This window comes from Magnolia sinica, chromosome 16 (genome assembly GCF_029962835.1).
Source record: "Magnolia sinica isolate HGM2019 chromosome 16, MsV1, whole genome shotgun sequence".
Classification (NCBI taxonomy): Eukaryota; Viridiplantae; Streptophyta; class Magnoliopsida; order Magnoliales; family Magnoliaceae; genus Magnolia; species Magnolia sinica.
The window spans coordinates 72501073-72522082 of record NC_080588.1 but is presented as its reverse complement, the minus strand read 5'-3'; the positions used below and the strand labels follow the sequence as shown (position 1 = coordinate 72522082).

Here is a 21010-nt window from a genome sequence, read left to right as displayed (position 1 = left end):
CGGATTAGATACTGACAGGTAGGGCTGAGCATCGAGCCGAGTCGAGTCGAGGTGGGCCAAGCTCGGCTGGACTCTTCCATCCTATACTTGAGTTCGAGCTCGAGGCCGAGTTTGCCCTCGAGCTCAACATTGAAGCTTGGTTTGTTTGCCAAAGCTTTCGAGTTGAGTTCGAGTCGAGTTCGAGTCGAGCTAGTAGTTTGAGTCAAGTTTACCTCGACAGAGTAAAGGAAAGAAAAAGAGGGAATGGGGACAGATATGGTTAGGTAGGGTTTTTTAGTAAAAACTTTTAAATTTTAATTTCTTTTTTTAAACTTATATATATCTAATATTTTAATAATATATATTATTAAAATATATTACTCGAGCCGAGTTGAGTTGAAATACACCATGGTTGAACTTGGCTTGAACTCAACTCGAGCTTTAGTAAACAAGCTTGACTCGCTGTGAGTCGGCCTTTCAAGCCGAGTCAATCCGAGCTGAGTTGAGCCAAATTGAGCGAGCTTTTCGAGCTAGCTTAACTCGTGTACAACCCTACTAATAGGTTTGACGTCACCAAGTTCTATGGGCCCACTATGATGTATGTGTTCTATCCATACCGTTCATCAATTTTGAGATATCATTTTAAAGTATGAACCAAAGAGTGAGGCCGATAAAAAGCTGCAGTGGACCCACCACATAAAACAGTGGAGGAGAGTGATTCCAACCGTTGAAACTATCCTAAGGCACACCATAATATTTATTTGAAATCTAACCAGTTCAAAAGTGAAAAAAGACATGAAATAAGGGAAAACACAAATATCAACTTGATTTAAAACTTTCGTTGCCTTTAGAAGTTTTTAATTGCGGGCATCACTGTTCCACTGTTTTCTTTGCTGGGTCCACTAGAGCTTTGGATTTAACTCATTCTTTGCACATTGCCCTGAAATGATCTCTCGAAATGGATGGAAGGCATGGATACAAAACATACATCGTGGCGGGCCCACGGAACTCAGTGACGTCACTTCAGTAGCGAGTCTCGTTACTCAAACTTGTCAGTATCTAATCCGTGCCCCATCGTTAGTATTTACTCCCTCTCTCATCTTCCAACCCCAGTCTCATCTTCCCGGCTCTAATCTACGCCCCCTCATCTTCCCAGCTATAATCTACGCATCATCTCTTTCTCTTTCTCTCTCATTCTCTCTCATCTACCAACCACTCGGGCTTGTGTCCGTTGCACCATCTAGCTAAAGGTTCGTCTCTCTCCATGATTTAAAGACACTCGGGCTCTGGCCTGGGCGGGCCGGGTTAGGCCTTTTGACATAAACATTTTGTACTGGGCTCGGGCGGCAATATTTTGGCTCGTCAGATAAACCGGGCAGGGCTTGGACCGGCCCTACTCGGCCCGTTGAGACCCTAACTGCGTGTAGCCCGTGCGCCTCCGGATTTGATTTTTCTTCTGCGATAGCCCCTCGAGGGAAAGATCTCTACCGATTCCGATCTAATAAAAATCCTAGTTCGTTCTTCATCCAAACGCCATTTTCTTCGATTTTCAGGTGCGTTTTCTTCACAACAGAGGATGAATTTGATACAGCGCAAGATCTATCTCTACAACGTCACGTTCGGTCTCTACATGTTGGATTGGTGGGAGCGCTACCTCTTCAGTATCCTCTCTCTCTCTCTCTCTCTCTCTCTCTCTAGAGAGAGAGAAACATACATATATGCCTACCTAGTTTTATGTATGTATGTATGTATGGATGGGTGTGTATTACTAATCGAGTTTGTGATTTCAATCGGATTGATATTTCTGGTGTTCTTGGAGTGAAATAGATTTGACTTTTTTGAGCTGGTGATAGAAGATTTTTTGAATTCTATACTTGCTTCTGTATAGCTAAAAACATGGGTTGTTATGATATTTGGATGGTTTTTTTTTACCCAGAAATTTAGGTTGGTTTCCAGTTTTGACAAGAGCGGTCCTTGGTCGGTAATGCAGGCTGTTGGTCTGTTTTCGTCCTATCATGGACAGATCATGGACCAAAAATCTTCCAGATTGGGAGATCCTAGCTACCCATCTTGGGCTTTTCTCAGTTGAATTTGGGCAATTGCTGTAACTCTCTTTCCACCATCTACTCGTAGGCCTATAAACTAACTTCACTTCCCACCTATTATGTCCGTCAAGTGGTTATAATGACCCCCAAATCCTAGAATGAATTAGATGCAGAAAGTGGTATTGAAGAATCAATTCCATCAGTCGACACCCCATTCTTTCCATCTCAATATCAGAGCCTGAAGCCAACCAAACAACTAGACGAGAGGGACCGATCTGGATCAATTAAGTTCTTTGCAACCCTTACAATGATCTAGCAACCGAGAAGATCAGCAAAACTGGGCAGGGTGGTCCCTCCCATCTAACTGGGTCAAAAAAAAAAAAAGAAAAAAAAAAAAGAAAAAGAAAAAAAGAAGACAAGTTCTATTGAAAGGTGCAGGCAACCTCCTACTTAATGGAACTGGACAAGAGGAAAGAGAGGTCTGACATCTAGTCTAGAGCTTCCAATCCATCCTTCTGACGTGGTTAGTTGAAAGGGTTATGATGTCTATCCATGGGGCATGGTCCATCCTCTGTGGAGAACAGTGGACCAATGGTCTGAATCACTGAACCATTGGCCCCATTTGTCGGAACCGAAAATGCTGACTATATTATGTAAAGCCTGCAGTTAATGATTCTATTATTGATTGAATTTAGGTTGTTTTGACAAATTGTATGATCCTTGATCTGTGAAAATCGTCATTATACTTGGGTACGTGATGCAATGATCCAGACCATTGGCTTGTTATGGTGTCTGCATCCAACAGCAAAAAGTGCTCAAGATTGGTGGCTGGATCTGCCAATTTGGTCCATCCACCGTTGGTCATGTCAAACTGATGTTTTGTGTTGCTGAACAATGCACCCCACTCCTACAAACTGAAAGATTGAATACACTGCATATTTGAGGGTGGAGGATCTTACAATATTCATTCTTTTTGTGTTTTTGTGGTTTCTTAACTTTGGTAGATATATTGATGATTGTGTTACTATGGTTCATTTTCTACAACGGATCACGCTCTGCTGCTGAGTTCTATAGAAGGTAAAATATCTCTGGTTTGTTCTTATTAGTTTGGTTGCTCTAGGCGTTAAGCCCTGTATTTTCATTTCTGTTCTTGGGAATATTCTGTGTTCATCGGTATGGTGAATAATGGCCTCAGTTTCTTACAAAATGAAGGTGAAAAGTCTGCACTTTTCTTCAGTTGGCCTGTTCGGATGACTTCTTTGCAGTCTACTCGTATGCACATTTACCACTAAATTGTAGAGATGTGGGCCCTTCATTGAGAAGCTCCCACCTCATGTCTGTGCTGGCCTGAAAAATTCAAGCTGGCCAGCTGATGCGGACACAAGCACATTCAAGGTGTACCAACGAAGAAAGCGTCAACCACAAGTGCCGTCCTTATGGATAGGCGACTATTGAGGAGCTGAAGACCTTTCACATGTGATTGGACATATACAAGACCCCACTCAGGGAAGATATATGTGAAGGAAGATTGAAGAAAGAAGACCGAGCGCCCAAACTTTCCCGTACTTATGTTATTTGTGTGTTTTTGACTTAGTTAGGGGTCTTTTAGTAATTTTATGTCTTTATTTGCTTATTCTAGGGGTATTTTAGTAATTTTATGTCTTTATTTGCTTATTTAAGTGGGCTAAAGCCCTAAACTCGATTTTCAACTATTGATTAATGAAAAGCAAACCCTTTGGTTGCCTCATTCCTCTCTTCTCTCTAATGGTGCTTCTTCTCTTCCCCTGATCTTCTTCTTCTAATTTCTTCTTGTGCTCCTCCAACTTTTTCAAGGTAATAATTTTCTTCCTTCTATTTTCCAGTTTTGGCTAATCCTTCTTCGATCAAAATTTTGAGAACCGATCTAAACCCTAAACCCCCAAATTCTCAAATCCCTAATCCGAGAAACTTCTTGGTTCTTCGGACTAGTGATCTTCATTGATTGATTGGGTGTGACCATGCAAGATCGGGAGGTCTCATCCCTCGTCGGATCCAACTTAAGTAGTAATTGAATTCCATAATCCATGGTTGTAGTGATGGCCCGCTCCATTGCATGTTTCCTTTATGATTTTCTTAGTTATGATGATTACTGTTAGAATTTTAGATCATTTATTCCTTTTATTTCCGCTATTTAATTATGTTCATGAGCATGCATCATAATTAGGGCTGTCCTGCGTCAAATTTGGTATCAAAGCCTAGGCTTGCATGGTTTTTTGTTTAGATCGAGTTATCAAATTAGGGTTTTAATTTTTAGGTTTAACTTAGGAAAGTTTCAGGTTTAGAAAGTTTTCAATTTTAGAAACTTTCCAATTTTAGAAAGTTCCTAATCTGGAAAATTTCCAGATTTGAGTTGTTTCCTGTTTCAACTTAATTGTGTCAGTTCATAGTAGTTTTGCATTCATCGCATTCATCTTGAAAGTTATAACACCTAGTAGTCTAGTTAGGTAGAGTTTGGTTCAAGTCTTCATTGTATGCCCACGAGAAGAGGTAGAGGTTTCGGACTTCAACCTACCATGAATAACGAGCAGTTATCTGAGCAACTTGCTCAATTGATACAAAAGATAACCGCCTTAGAAGCGGGTTAAAGGCGTGAGTTTGCCCGCCCTGAGAACCAAATTACCATTACCATGACTAAGGTGGAGCAACTAGAGGCGTCCCAAAAGGAAAATCCCGTTGTAGGGGAAGATGCGCACTCCCAAGTGGAAGGAATCATGGAAGAACGCGCTGCCACACGTGGTGGTAGTGAGGATAGAGATCGTGGTAACGGTCGTGGTGTGGTGCAAGAGGCACGAGCCACATGTGGTCATCAAGACCGCTATGATCCAGATGAGCGTGCGATGAAGAGTGTGAGAGTTGAGGCCCCGAGTTTTGATGGGCGCTTGGATCCCAAGGCATTCCTTGACTGGGTTGCTGACATAGACCACTACTTTGAGTGGTATGGCATGTCAGAAAACCGTCAAATGCGGTTTGCTAAGATGAAGCTTGTGGGTCAAGCCAAGCTCTTCTGGACCAACACCGAGCGTAGGATAGAGAGAGTTGGTAAAGCCCCTATCACACATTGGTATGAGATGAAAGAGAAGTTGAAGGAGAAGTATCTTTCTCTCTCATACCGTCAGAAGCTCTTTGACCAATGGCAATCCTTACACCAAGGGTCAATGTTTGCCGTTGATTACATCGCTAAATTTGAAGAGTATGTGATGCGGTGTGATATCCGAGAAGACCCTCTAGTAGCTCTCGCGTTTTAAGACTGGCCTTTGTGCGGATCTTCAGCGCGAGCTTATTACTCGGTCCTTAACGGACTTAGATGAAGCATATCAAGTCGTGCAGGAGTTAGAGCAATATCTAAAGGCTCCTGTCGTTCGTCGTTTTGAGTCCCGAGACTCCAGTGCTAGATCTAGTTCCCAAGGAACTAGACCTAATATTGGTAATCAACCTAGGGCACAACGACCATTCCGCCTAGACCTAGGGAGGACAAGGGCAAAGGAGTTCTTGGTGCCGGTCCTAGTAACATGAGCCAAGTGAGGTGTTATGAGTGTGGCAACCTTGGCCACATGTCTAATCAGTGTCCTACGAAGAGCCGTGGGAGAGCCTTAGTTATTGGCGAGTCCCACGAGGGTGGAGATGACCAGGGTGATTATGAAGTTGAAGAGTATCACCCTGAAGGAGGACTTACTGATGAAGAAGAAGTGGATGGAGAAGCAACGCTTGCAGTAGTCAGGCGTGTGTTAGCTCAGTCTAGAAGTAGTGCTGACTGGCGTCGAAGCACTATCTTCTACACTATTGCCAAGTGTGGTGAAAAGAATTGTAAGGTTATAGTGGACAGTGGAAGTTGTCATAATGTGATTTCCACTAGCACCTTAGATCGCTTAAAACTGACATCCACACCCCATCCAGACCCGTACAAAGTTTCTTGGGTTGACAAGACATCCCTACCTGTCACCCAGCAATGTCTAGTTCCCATCGAGTTTGGGTCATACAAAGAGTCCCTGTGGTGTGATGTTTTACCTATGGACGTGGGACATGTTATCCTAAGTAGACCATGGCTATTCGATAATGATGTCACGATCTTTGGCCGTTCAAATGCGTGTACTTTTATGTATAATGGTAAAAAGATCAAACTTAATCCCATGCCACCTGAGAATACACTAGGGAAGAAGAAGGATGAGAAGGCAAGTGAGCCTAGAGAAATGGGGAAATCCAAACCTAAGTCTTTACATATAATCAGCGCAAGAGAGTTTGAAAAAGATGCTAAGGAGGATTCTATGGTGTATGCCCTTGTGGCTAGAGAAATTACACCTGAGGTTCCATCAGAGTTGCCCCGTGAGGTGACCTCGGTCCTGAAGGAATATAGTGATGTATTTCCTGAAGACTTACCGAATGAGTTCCACCTATGAGGGACATAGAGCATGCCATTGATCTTGTCCCAGGGTCTACTCTATCGAACCTTCCTCACTACAGGATGAACCCTGCAGCGCATGCAGAGTTGAAGAAGCAAGTTGATGAGCTTCTGCAAAAGGGTTTCATCCAAGAGAGTATGAGCCCGTGTGTCGTGCTTGCATTGTTGACGCCAAAGAAAGACGACACGTGGCGCATGTGTGTGGACAGCCGTGCCATAAACAAAATTACTGTCAAGTATAGGTTCCCTATACCTAGACTTGATATGCTTGATATGTTGGCCAGGTCCACTATATTCTCTAAGATAGACCTCAAGAGTGGATATCACCAAATCCGTATACGCCCAGGAGATGAGTGGAAGACGGCGTTTAAGACGAAAGATGGGTTGTATGAGTGGTTGGTCATGCCCTTCGGCTTGACTAACGCACCCAGTACTTTCATGCGGGTGATGACACAAGCTTTGAGGCCGTTCATGAAAAAATTCCTAGTGGTGTACTTTGACGATATTCTTATTTATAGTACCACTAAGGAATCACACCTTGAACATTTAAAGAAGGTCTGTAATGTCCTTAGGAAGGAAAAGTTGTACGCTAATCTTAAGAAATGTGCATTCATGTCTAGCCAAGTTGTGTTCTTAGGATTTATAGTGTCATCTGAAGGGATGCGCGCAGACCCTGAAAAAGTCAGGGCCATAGTTGAGTGGTCAGAACCAAGGAACATTCATGAGGTGCGAAGTTTTCACGGCCTAGCAACTTTTTATCGTCGGTTCATTAGGGGTTTTAGCACGATCATGGCTCCCATTACCGAGTGCATGAAAAAGGGAGAGTTCGTATGGTCTAAAGCCGCCGTCAAGGCTTTTAAAGAAATTAAGGGCAAAATGGTGGAAGCTCCTGTTATGCGTCTACCTGACTTTTCTAAAGTCTTTGTAGTAGTGTGCGATGCGTCTGGTGTCGGTATAGGTGGAGTGTTGAGTCAAGAAGGACACCCAGTGGCCTATTTCAGTGAGAAACTGAATGAGGCAAAACAAAAATACTCCACTTATAACAAAGAATTTTTTGCGGTAGTGCAATCCCTGAGACATTGGCGACACTACCTCCTACCACAAGAATTCGTTTTGTTTTCTGACCATGAGGCTTTGAGATATTTGCACTCTTAGAAGAAACTCAACCCAAGGCATGCTAAGTGGGTAGCGTTTCTTCAGGAATATTCGTTTGTTTTGAAACACAAGGCCGGGGTTGAAAACAAACCAGCGGATGCCCTTAGTAGGAGAGTGGCGTTGCTCAACTCCTTGAGTGTAGAGGTAGTCGGATTTGAGCAACTGAAAGATGAATACCCCATATGTCCTAATTTTGGGGGTACTTACACGTCGCTCTCTAGTGACCAGCATATTATGGGTGAATATGTTCTTAAAGATGGCTTTCTTTTCAAGAGAGACAGACTTTGTATTCCCCGTATGTCCCTTCGTGAATTCCTCATCTGGGAACTTCATTCAGGAGGGATAGCTGGCCATTTTGGTCGTGATAAGACCATTGCCCTCGTGGAAGATCGTTTCTATTGGCCAAGCCTCAAGCGAGACGTAGCCAAAGTTTTATGGCAGTGTCGAACATGTCAGCTGGCAAAGCAAAGAAATCAAAATACCGGACTGTACACGCCATTGCCAGTGCCACATGCTCCGTGGCAGGACATTAATATGGACTTCGTGCTCGGGTTTCCCAAGACTATAAAAAAGCACGATTCCGTTTTTGTCGTCGTGAACCGTTTTTCTAAAATGGCGCATTTCTTCCCATGTTCGAAGACTTCAGATGCGTCTCATGTTGCTCGTCTCTTTTTTGATGGTGTGGTGTGTCTCCATGGGTTACCTAAAACCATAGTGTCTGATCGTGATGTTCGATTTACTAGCTATTTTTGGAAGACACTGTGGCATATTATGGGAACTCGTTTGCAATTTTTTACTGCTTACCACCCACAAACTGAAGTGGTAAACCGTAGCCTTGGAAATCTTCTACGTTGTTTAGTGGGTGAACATGTTAAGACTTGGGACCTAATTTTACCAACTGCTGAACTTGCTTATAATGGGTCAGTTAATAGATCTACAGGGTTGAGTCCTTTTGAAATTGTAAGTGGTTATAAACTTAGAATGCCCATAGATCTCTTACCTATGTCTGTTACCCAAAGGTCTTCTGAGTCAGCCTATGCATTCGCACGCCATATTCATGATTTGCATACACATATTAGACAGCGGTTAAATAAAAGCAATGATGATTATAAAGTTTCAGCTGATTCTCATCGTAGAGTGCAAGAATTTCAAGAAGGAGACTATGTAATGGTGCGAATAAGGCCAGAGCGATTCTCTCAAGGATCTGCAAAGAAATTACAAGCGCGTAGTGCTGGACCATTCAAGATATTACAAAAGGTTGGGTCCAACGCGTATCGGGTTGACCTTCCACCTGAAATGAGCATTAATCCAACTTTTAATGTGGAAGATCTAGTCCGTGCCCATACTCCCATTGTTGATACATCGTCCCTTTCATGACCTTTTTTTGAGTTTGCTACCCAACCCCTTCCACCCCCTCCTCCACCCATTACCCATAAAGAAGCAATTGAGGAAATCTTGGATGACGAGATAGTATCCACGAGAGATGGGGGTTTCCAAAGGTATCTTGTCAAGTGGAAGAACAAACCATCGTCTGAATCTACGTGCTGTCGGGTGACGCATTGCAGGGTATTGATCCAGATCTACTCGAGCGCTACAAAAGTTTTAACTCGTCGGAGTCGAGTTTTTCTCACCCGAGGGGATTGATGCGGACACAAGCGCATTCAAGGTGTACCAACGAAGAAAGCGTCAACCACAAGTGCCGTCCTTATGGATAGACGACTATTGAGGAGCTGAAGACCTTTCACATGTGATTGGACATATACAAGACCCCACTCAGGGAAGACACATGTGAAGGAAGATTGGAGAAAGAAGACCGAGCGCCCAAACTTTTTCGTACTTATGTTATTTGCGCGTTTTTGACTTAGTTAGGGGTCTTTTAGTAATTTTATGTCTTTATGTGCTTATTCTAGGGGTATTTTAGTAATTTTATATCTTTATTTGCTTATTTAAGTGGGCTAAAGCCCTAAACTCGATTTTCAACTATTGATTAATGAAAAGTAAACCCTTTGGTTGCCTCCTTCCTCTCTTCTCTCTAATGGTGCTTCTTCTCTTCCCTTGATCTTCTGCTTCTAATTTCTTCTTGTGCCCCTCCAACTTCTTCAAGGTAATAATTTTCTTCATTCTATTTACCAGTTTTGGCTAATCCTTCTTCGATCAAAATCTTGAGAACCGATCTAAACCCTAAACCCCCAAATTCTCAAATCCCTAATCCGAGAAACTTCTTGGTTCTTCGGACTAGTGATCTTCATTGATCGATTGGGTGTGACCATGCAAGATCGGGAGGTCTCATCCCTCGCCGGATCCAACCTAAGTAGTAATTGAATTCCATAATCCATGGTTGTAGTGATGGCCCGCTCCATTACATGTTTCCTTTATGATTTTCTCAGTTATGATGATTACTGTTAGAATTTTAGATCATTTATTCCTTTTATTTCCGCTGTTTAATTATGTTCATGAGCATGCATCATAATTAGGGCTGTCCTGCGTCACCTGCTTATCAGATGGGCAAGATGCTGGTGAAAATCTATGGTGAAAGTTTGACAGCGTTCACATTCAATGCACATGTGCCCACTTGATGAGCGGATTGGCTGGATTTCAAGGCCTAGTGCTAATCTTCTTCATGTGACAAACTTTCTCATTTCTATTGAGTTTCTCTGACACACAGTTACATGTTGCATTTGTATGGCTTGTTTGCCATTCAGTTTCCAATACTCGCTTTTTGTTAAATTGGGTGTGCATATGCTTGTATCTTTGGGTAGTATGAGATCATTGTGTTGGAATCATTGCATGGTATCAGGTACCCCTTGATAGAAATATTCTAGTTAATTTTGGCTTTGTTAAACGGGCTCACGCGCTTTATTGAACGGGATCATGCCAAAAATTGACCTTGTCTTGAACTAGGACAGCTGATGAGCTTGCTAAACCTGACATGCCTCCAATTCCTCCCCAGACGATAGCTGTTTCTTGCAGGTCTCGTCTGTGTCTCCATATTTAAACCTCATCTGATGGATGAGATTTCCATCCCATTCATTTAAATAATAATTAGGCTTATGTGGGGATTTGATAAATCTCTAATGCACAAAGGGAAAAAAATACTTCTAGCGCACATGGTTGAAAAATTAAAATACTTTTATCTTTCATCATCAGTAAAAAATTAAAAATACTTTAATCTTTCATCATCATCATTGTCGTCGTCGTCGTCGTCGTCATCATCATCATCATCATCATCATCATCATCATCTAAGCCTTATCCCAACTGATTGGGGTCAGCTACCGGAATCCTCTTCTGCCATTCCACTCTATCAAAGGGCACATATTCAGTTAGACCACAGGTCATCAGGTCTTTTCTTACTCCCACCCATGTCCCTTTGGGCCTTCCTTTTGCCCTTTCAGAGCCTTCAAAATAGTTTTACCTCTGTAAGATATATTATTTATTCGAAAGTCCCAAGTTGGCTGAACCAAATTTGAAAGAGTACAAAATAAATCTTGCAGGTGTGTCTGTCTATAGATATGCAGAAATGATTTTATGTGACTTGAGATGGCCTTCAAGTGCATTTGCTGGAACACATGGAAAGCAAATATTGAATGAAAAAGCAAAAGACAGTGAGCCTAAATGCCTGGGTCTTGTTTGGATGGTGGGGCTTCCAAATCCGAGAGTTATGAATTGTGGGAGGGTTCAATCCTAGATTGGTGACTCATGGATTGGCCAATCTTTGTTTGATTGGCATCTTTGCCTTGCCGTAAAAACTCCTGGAAATTTTGTAAATCTGTTGTTTGGTTGATAGACTTGTGATATGGAGGAACATTCAAGCGCCTTACCATTTAACCCTTCATGTCACTCGGACCTTATTTTTTGTAGAGTTTGTTGCCTGTTAAGAGTTTTGGTCCAAAAATCCAGATTGTCCATTCCTGTCCTATTTTGAAAAATTGGTCTAGTTTGGTGATCCATGTAGAGCTGCATTTAATTGGCTTGTTAAGAAATAGTGGTGTAATTTCTATGAGGGCATACCTTGTCGTTTCTATGTACTATGAGGGAATTTTTGTAATCTATGTAAATCTTCTAGATAGGCTTGAGAGGATCTCTCCAAACGTGAGAAGATTCCATAATCTTCCTACGTTGACTAGAGTAGCTTGTAAGTACCATGCATTTTATTCATTCCATTGATTCAATAGTCTCAATGCTCAAGGTTTTTTACATGGATCAGAGCAGGTCCTTTGGCTTAATTATCTTTTTCATTGGAGTGGTGTGCTGTTCTACTTCGTCCTTTGGCATCCACAAATTGATCTCCTATCATGTGGCCTATTGTTCTCATACGTCATACCTAATGTTCTTGTCCTTCCCTTTTCCTGTACTCTTATCTACTCTTTAATCTCTGTCCTCTCCTTTCAAAATCTCGATCTCTTCATTAAGAAATAACTTTTCTTTTTTTGTTTGTTTGCATAAAAGAGAACTATTCTTTTCTCATAGAGTCGGAAATATAACCCAACCCCAACACTAAAACCTGTTTTTCTTGCCAAAAGGGAAAAAAAAAGAAGTCTTCATCTTTTTATGAAATCAAAACCTCCTCTCTCACAGTGATTATCACATCTATATTATGATTGTGCCAAAACCTAGATTTGATCTCTACTATGTTACTCTCATGATCTTTAATACCTTTCCAGACTTCTAAGCATTATCATTGTTACCTGTAATACATACAGTGCAATATACATGACACAAATGCTATCATCTAAATAAAAAAGCCATCATATGAAGTTTCCTATAACCATTATAAATTATAAATAAATATTATCGGCTGTTTAAGGGGAGCATTGGTATTACTTTTGGAAATTGTGGAGTTGGTTTATCTTTTGGGGATGTGAATCATTGGATCTTGAGTTCTAATGACCTCTCTTCAAGTTTTCTTTTATTTCTGATTAGTTGCTGAATTTTCATGCTACGATTCTAGAACTGTTGATGCAAATTGCCAGCTTGTTGCATATTGGCAGATTTGTTGGTTTGGCGTTGCTCTATCACAAACCGCTCTTCACTAAACAATTTGCTTTATCAATTTCATTATACAAAACAGATGTTTTGAGGTTGCTAATATTATTTTATGCCAGTGCTTCTTTGGCATTGATATGCCTTAATCTTCTTCAAAAATTGTATCTTCCTCATTCCCAGCATGTAACTAAACCTCACCACATCAAACTTGGCTGAGGTACCTATTAGAGCTAAATCCAAGTCAGGGGACTCATCACAACATGTGGTCAGTGTGAATTGTCTATCCTGGACTCAAACCAAGTTGACACGGGATTCATTTGTCTTCAAATTAACTAGACAAGATAATAAGTTGAGACTGTTGAAGTTGCCTTAGATGAGTGTTGCACAATGTAGTTGATTGTCATCTTATTTAGTAGAATGTGTCCGCCAAGGAGGTTTTCATGTCTTATTAAAAAAATCCAAAGATCAACTTTCTGATTTCTTAACTCAAGGAATTGATCATCATCATCTTCAGTGGGCTAATCACAAGCTGGACATGCTTGACATCCATGCTCCAGCTTGAGAGGGAGTATTGTAGTATTGTGTAATCATGGGTATACTATATTTTTTTGAGGTGTAGTGTAGTGCAGTCATGAGAAGTTCAATATCAGCTCACTGTTTTTAGTTAAAGCTAGTTAGTCTCTCTCTCTCTCTCTCTCTCTCTCTCTCTCTCTCTTTATATATATATATATATGTATATGTACACACACACATATATCGAGGTGTATTGATATAGTGCAGTCATGAGAAGCTCCATATCAACTCACTGTTTTTAGTAAAAGCTATTTAGTCTCTCCCTTTTTTCCTCTGCTCTTCCTTCCCTCTTTTTCTTCTCTCACTTTCTTATACCTGGCACATAAGTGCACACACACACACACACACACACACACACATCGAGGTGTATTGATATAGTGCAGTCATGAGAAGCACCATATCAACTCACTGTTTTTAGTAAAAGCTAGTTAGTCTCTCCCTTTTTTCCTCTGCTCTTCCTTCCCTCTTTTTCTTCTCTCACTTTCTTATACCTGGCACATAAGTAGCTCAACCTCAAACGTCAACACACTACAAATTGGTCACAAACCTAAAATCGAATTCATTTACTGATCCGAATCTTTGATTTATGGTAATCTCTATTTGACCTGTTGATTATTTTTTATTTTGGTCATTCCTTAGATATCCATTAATTCTCGGCTAGTGAGGGAATCCTTTAAACAATCTAAAGTGGGGCCAACTATTCTAGTAGTTTAATCACATGCATGTATATGCCACATTTACAATTTCTAAATGCATGCAGATCATCTATCCCCCTCTCAACAGTAGAAGTTCTATCATGTAAAGTTCCTGTGGTTCTATGATACTCTGGCAGAGGACATGAGGTATAAGTGTGAACTCAATAGCGGTACACTGGACACACATTTACTTTAATCCAAACAGTCCAAATGGTGCCCTATTGTTGATGGAGCTTATGCGGTAAATCAGGTTGACTGAGTGATCTCATCTTCTAACTAATGAATGTTTGTTGATTGAATTTGGGATGTTGACTATTTAGTGTCAACTGTCCATAGGACATCCGCCAATCAACCAGTTTGGATCATCAACTCATTTTTGTTCCTGGGTTATGAACTATCTATAGTTGGCCAATGATTTAGATAGATGGCTGCATTTGAGTTACATAAATTCCATGTGTATAGTATGTGTGCATGGATGTGAATTATACTCTACTAGAAGTGGAAAGCTCCAACAGTCCGCCAAGGAGAGGATGAAGAGGTGCATCATGTAACATGTGGCCACTTGGCCTGTGAGAACCAGACCATTCTCTAGGTGGGAAGGATAGTGGACATGTCCTCTCCCATAAATCTAGCTAATCCACTCATAAGGCAGGCTACAATCATATGAGGAAAATTGACTGCTAGAAATGAATTTTCAATTTATATTCAACATAGGTGTAAAAAGCTGAAAATGGATGTAACGATCTTTGGGGAGGCTTGTTTACTACATTGTCTAGATGTACCAAATTGCCACTTGTATTGAGATTCACCTGTTCAATTTGTATCTTTCTATTTTCTACTCGTGTTTGCTTTTAGGAGGGTATTATGGATAATTGACAAAAAACTAACAGGAATAAGCTGTTATCTCTGATTTAGGGGGTGCTAGGGTTGATTTTCCATAGAAAAGCTTCTTCTTCTTCTTCTTCTTCTTTTTTTGGAAATAAAATAAAAGCAAAGGGCAGTTGGGTCCTAAAATGATGCAGGCCCAATTCAAAGGGAAAATCCAACCCATCAATAAGGCCCAAGCCTTGATATTCAGCCCATTATTTCTAGCTCAAATGCATTCATGATGCATGGCTTTGGGACCATGTTGCACACATAGAAAAATGGAATAATTTAAAATTATGTGTCTTGGAAAAGTGTTTTTTGCATGATTTAGAAACCTGACGAGTGGATCAACCTGATTCATGGGCTAGGGCCTTCCTTATTGATAATAAGTTGAGACTGTTGAAGTTGCCTTAGATGAGTGTTGCACAATGTAGTTGATTGTCATCTTATTTAGTAGAATGTGTCCGCCAAGGAGGTTTTCATGTCTTATTAAAAAAATCCAAAGATCAACTTTCTGATTTCTTAACTCAAGGAATTGATCATCATCATCTTCAGTGGGCTAATCACAAGCTGGACATGCTTGACATCCATGCTCCAGCTTGAGAGGGAGTATTGTAGTATTGTGTAATCATGGGTATACTATATTTTATTGAGGTGTAGTGTAGTGCAGTCATGAGAAGTTCAATATCAGCTCACTGTTTTTAGTTAAAGCTAGTTAGTCTCTCTCTCTCTCTCTCTCTCTCTCTCTCTCTCTCTCTCTCTCTCTCTCTCTTTATATATATATATATATGTATATGTACACACACACATATATCGAGGTGTATTGATATAGTGCAGTCATGAGAAGCTCCATATCAACTCACTGTTTTTAGTAAAAGCTATTTAGTCTCTCCCTTTTTTCCTCTGCTCTTCCTTCCCTCTTTTTCTTCTCTCACTTTCTTATACCTGGCACATAAGTGCACACACACACACACACACACACACACACATCGAGGTGTATTGATATAGTGCAGTCATGAGAAGCACCATATCAACTCACTGTTTTTAGTAAAAGCTAGTTAGTCTCTCCCTTTTTTCCTCTGCTCTTCCTTCCCTCTTTTTCTTCTCTCACTTTCTTATACCTGGCACATAAGTAGCTCAACCTCAAACGTCAACACACTACAAATTGGTCACAAACCTAAAATCGAATTCATTTACTGATCCGAATCTTTGATTTATGGTAATCTCTATTTGACCTGTTGATTATTTTTTATTTTGGTCATTCCTTAGATATCCATTAATTCTCGGCTAGTGAGGGAATCCTTTAAACAATCTAAAGTGGGGCCAACTATTCTAGTAGTTTAATCACATGCATGTATATGCCACATTTACAATTTCTAAATGCATGCAGATCATCTATCCCCCTCTCAACAGTAGAAGTTCTATCATGTAAAGTTCCTGTGGTTCTATGATACTCTGGCAGAGGACATGAGGTATAAGTGTGAACTCAATAGCGGTACACTGGACACACATTTACTTTAATCCAAACAGTCCAAATGGTGCCCTATTGTTGATGGAGCTTATGCGGTAAATCAGGTTGACTGAGTGATCTCATCTTCTAACTAATGAATGTTTGTTGATTGAATTTGGGATGTTGACTATTTAGTGTCAACTGTCCATAGGACATCCGCCAATCAACCAGTTTGGATCATCAACTCATTTTTGTTCCTGGGTTATGAACTATCTATAGTTGGCCAATGATTTAGATAGATGGCTGCATTTGAGTTACATAAATTCCATGTGTATAGTATGTGTGCATGGATGTGAATTATACTCTACTAGAAGTGGAAAGCTCCAACAGTCCGCCAAGGAGAGGATGAAGAGGTGCATCATGTAACATGTGGCCACTTGGCCTGTGAGAACCAGACCATTCTCTAGGTGGGAAGGATAGTGGACATGTCCTCTCCCATAAATCTAGCTAATCCACTCATAAGGCAGGCTACAATCATATGAGGAAAATTGACTGCTAGAAATGAATTTTCAATTTATATTCAACATAGGTGTAAAAAGCTGAAAATGGATGTAACGATCTTTGGGGAGGCTTGTTTACTACATTGTCTAGATGTACCAAATTGCCACTTGTATTGAGATTCATCTGTTCAATTTGTATCTTTCTATTTTCTACTCGTGTTTGCTTTTAGGAGGGTATTATGGATAATTGACAAAAAACTAACAGGAATAAGCTGTTATCTCTGATTTAGGGGGTGCTAGGGTTGATTTTCCATAGAAAAGCTTCTTCTTCTTCTTCTTCTTCTTTTTTTGGAAATAAAATAAAAGCAAAGGGCAGTTGGGTCCTAAAATGATGCAGGCCCAATTCAAAGGGAAAATCCAACCCATCAATAAGGCCCAAGCCTTGATATTCAGCCCATTATTTCTAGCTCAAATGCATTCATGATGCATGGCTTTGGGACCATGTTGCACACATAGAAAAATGGAATAATTTAAAATTATGTGTCTTGGAAAAGTGTTTTTTGCATGATTTAGAAACCTGACGAGTGGATCAACCTGATTCATGGGCTAGGGCATCAATATAGTGGTGTCGTCTTTATGGATGGATTTGTTCTCAGACCTAGGGTGCCATGCTGGCACATGTGTGGCGTGTGCACGAGCTTTATTGCACATGCATGTGCAGTTAGCAAAGCTCTAGTTATATCAAGCTCTCTTTTCTAATATGTTATCCAGTGGCAAGTTATGGAAAGTGTACTCTTCTTCAAGTGATATAGATTCAGATAAGGGTAAAAGTGGAAATGAAAAAGGAAAGAAACTCTCTGTTATTACTAGTGCATGTGTGCCATATCTATTGTGATTTATGAGGAGAGCAAGGAAACTATTATGTGTAGTGTGTGCTTGTGTGCTGTTTTTTTATATGAGTGAGAGGTTATTAGTGCGATTTTCACATGGTGGTCCATGAAGTTTGTGCCTGCACCTAATGGACAGATCAGATTGATTTGTTGGACAGACTATCCAAGTGTTATTCTAAATGCCTTTTCTTCTTTTCCTTTTTTTTTTTTTTTTTTTTCCTTTTCCTTTTGACCAGCAGGCTTAGTCAATGCTCTTCTTTATGATCATTTGTTAATGGCGGTTATGTTCAACTATATCATGTTGATTTTAGTTAAACTCTCGCGGCTCATTTGGATGCCGTCCTCAAAAGAGGGTTTCTGAAAAATGGGGGCAAATACCAACTAGATTGGTTTTTTCAGAGTCGGTGTTTTAGTGCCTATTTTTCCAAGCAGGAGATGAGATGGGAGTTCACTGTGTGCATCCAAATGTACAACATAAAATTCCGTTTGGATCAAAACGGCAATTAGGCCTTAAACGCCCTTTTGGACTGCGTTCAAATGTGCTCTTAGTATATGACTGTATTCTTCATTTGGTACCGACTAATTCAAGAACAATTTGGTCCTTTTAATGATGAACCTGTATTTTTCTTCGGATTTTATTTATGAGAAGTAAACCATTTTCTGTACTTCAAAATGAGCCCGTCCTTTATTGAGTTAGGTTAGCTTGAGTTATCTTCTAGCGAGGCATGAGCTTAGTGGCTCCACTGAGGCAGAAACCTGAGTGGTTATAAATGGTTTTCAGGATCTTTAAAGAGGTTCCTTTTCATGGACCTCTTTGAGTACAAGTAACCTGACTCCAAAAATGGCATTCATTGGCATCCCTTGTGGGTCTAGAACCATGGAGACTCTTTTATTACAAATGAGTAGGAAGTTATTAGAGGAGTCAGCATTTTTATTTCATCATGTATCTTGGGAAGAGGAGTGTTGTCAAATGGGCAGCCATTTATCAAACTTTTGCTGAGCTACAATGAGAATTTTTATAAAGCCCACCCTAAACAGCTGAGATAAGGCTATGACGACGACGACGACGACGACGACGTGCGTCTTGGTAATTTGAATCTATGTCAAATTCTAGCAATCCCCACAAGGCAAAAATGCAATCAACAAATGACCAGCGCAGTTCTTGGTCTCCGTTGCACATGACCAAACCATCTAAGTTTACTTACCTCATCTTATTTCCTATTGGTACTGCTACTAAGTTCCCTCAAATACATTCATTTCTAATTCTATCCTTCATTGTCTTGTCACTCATCCATCTCAACATCTTCATTTCAGCTTACACTCATCCTATGGACATTTTGTTCCTTAAGTACCCAACATTCTGTCCCATAAAGTATGCCCGGCCTTATGGTATCCTATAAAAATTCCCTTTCAGTTTGACTGGTACATGATGGTCGCATAAAGCTCAAGAGGCACATCTTTGCCTCATCCACCAGGCTCTATCATCGTCATCATCAAAGTGTTGAAATATTCAATGCAAGAGTTTTTCTTTTAGGCATCTATCATCCAATGGGAGCCCTATCAAATAAACGGTTTGGGGTCATTGAAAAAAAACCAAATTCAAATGCTAGAGTCCCAACGTATCTCCTTGCAATACATTGGGATGCATTGTGAGGAAACCACAAGATTGAAATGGACCCAAGACATCATTTTAAATCTGGACTCTTAGGTCATATTTTGGTTTTTTTTTTCCCCTCTTTATTGTTGCTGTTTGTAATGTCACTTGATTCTTATCACTTGTTTTTCCATGTTTTCAGCCATCTTAAAATGAAGCTCGGGATTGGCGGGAACCTGGCATCCTGATGGCTGATGGGAGCACAGAATGATGGTAGAGCTTAATGTATGCTTAGGTCATGTTTTGGTTTTTTATTTTTTTATTTTTTTATTCTCTCTTCATTGTTGCTGTTTGTAATGTCACTTGATTCTTATTACTTGTTTTTCCATGTTTTCAGCCATCTTAAAATGAAGCTTGGGATTGGCGGGAACCTGGCATCCTGATGGCTGATGGGAGCACCAAATGATAGTAGAGCTTAATGACTGATCAGACCATTATTAATGTATGCTTGGGTTTTCTTAATGGCTGTGTAAGGATATCTATTGAAGCTATAAAAATACATGCATGCTGTTTTTTGCCCCCTCGGTTGGTGATTTCTGGCAGCGTTGGATTTGCTTAAACAGATTTATCTATTGATGAAGAAAATAGCATTTTTCATCTTGGGCATTGATGTCATAATCTTTGATCATTGTTGGAGGCACTGAATCCTTATTATGTGGGGCCTGGGGGCTTCAATGCATCATGAACGCATGTTTGCTTCTTGTTTTGGGCCTTAATCTTCCCATAAGTACTTGTTTCCCAATAAGCTTGATAGGAATATTTCTTGGGAGATGACCAAATGATAGCATGATAGTCAAAGGCCTGTGATGTATCGGCATATTTCTGTGTGGAATGTTGCATTAGGTTGAAAGCAGCATCCAGAGCCAGTATGTATTGCCTGTATGCATGAGTGTTGCCTATAAATGATATGGCTGTATTGGCTCAAAACATGGTGGTACAACCCATTTTGGTGGGGTGACCATACAGTACACGGAAACTGTTTTTCAATCCTTGACATGGCACAGTATGGTATCAGCTGTTTAGTTTCTGCATGGTGGGAGATGCCAAACTCTGCCAGCCATCTGAAGGTCTGTTTCAGATCTAATTCTAGGGCCTGTTTTAGTTTCTGCATGGTGGGAGATGCCAAACTCTGCCAGCCATCTGAAGGTCTGTTTCAGATCTAATTCTAGGGCCTGTTTTGATGCACTTCTGCAGGAGGTTTCTGCAAAGGTGGTTTTCATGCCTGTTTGTTTGGTTGACTCGACAGGGATGGTCTTTGTTGGAGTTGTGGTTTTAGCGCCTATTTTACAAGGGGGGCATGAGATGGGATTTGTGAAAGTGCATCTAAACACAGAACCTAAACTGAGGTATGGCTGAAAACGCTATTTAGGCATTAAATGCCCGAACAGACCTTGGTATCTCATGCATGAATCCAGATCCTCTGCTTATCACATATAAAATTTTCATATTTTCCTGCATTATCATTGGTCCATGTTTTCAGCACTACTGTACTAAATGCAGTTTGTGATGATGTGGCCCTATTACATTACAATAAATAGGAACATCCTGTTTGCCAAGGATCCAAATGCCTCATGCATGTATTTGCCGAAGGACCCTGTTGAATGGTTGGGCATTGCTAGTGGTCTTAGTTGTTAGAACCTTTAATAGATTGCAGAGCTCATCACACATGACCCGTTGCCAATCCTCACCTATTCACACGCATCCATTGCATACGCATGTGCATGAGATCCATTAGGCTTCAGCATGGACGGATGGACGGGGAGTACTAGTCCACGGTAGGGAA

At 40.6% G+C, this 21010-nt stretch overlaps 1 protein-coding gene across 3 annotated transcripts; it reads left to right on the top strand.

The window, feature by feature from the left end:
• Positions 1–1078: 1078 nt before the first annotated feature.
• LOC131228520 (uncharacterized) lies at positions 1079–19747 on the top strand. 3 transcript variants are annotated; one of them, XR_009162996.1, is made up of 5 exons: positions 1079–1229; positions 1533–1640; positions 3029–3101; positions 19370–19462; positions 19565–19747. XR_009162996.1 is itself a non-coding variant. In XM_058224216.1 (2 exons), exons 1-2 carry the CDS (start codon positions 1556–1558, stop codon positions 3103–3105), a joined length of 162 nt encoding a protein of 53 aa, XP_058080199.1. In that variant the 5' UTR covers positions 1274–1555. The 3 variants fall into 3 exon arrangements, 1 of the variants encoding a protein (XP_058080199.1); XR_009162995.1 differs by having other exon boundaries at positions 1081–1229; positions 19370–19452; XM_058224216.1 differs by lacking the exons at positions 1079–1229; positions 19370–19462; positions 19565–19747 and having other exon boundaries at positions 1274–1640; positions 3029–3105.
• Positions 19748–21010: the final 1263 nt, after the last annotated feature.

Excerpts from the sequence above, each read along its gene's own strand:
- LOC131228520 (XM_058224216.1), top strand. The coding sequence starts at position 1,556 with ATGAATTTGATACAGCGCAAGATCTATCTCTACAACGTCACGTTCGGT. Across the intron at positions 1,641-3,028 it reads GTGGGAGCGCTACCTCTTCA|ATATATTGATGATTGTGTTA; the intron begins GTATCCTCTCTC and ends TAACTTTGGTAG.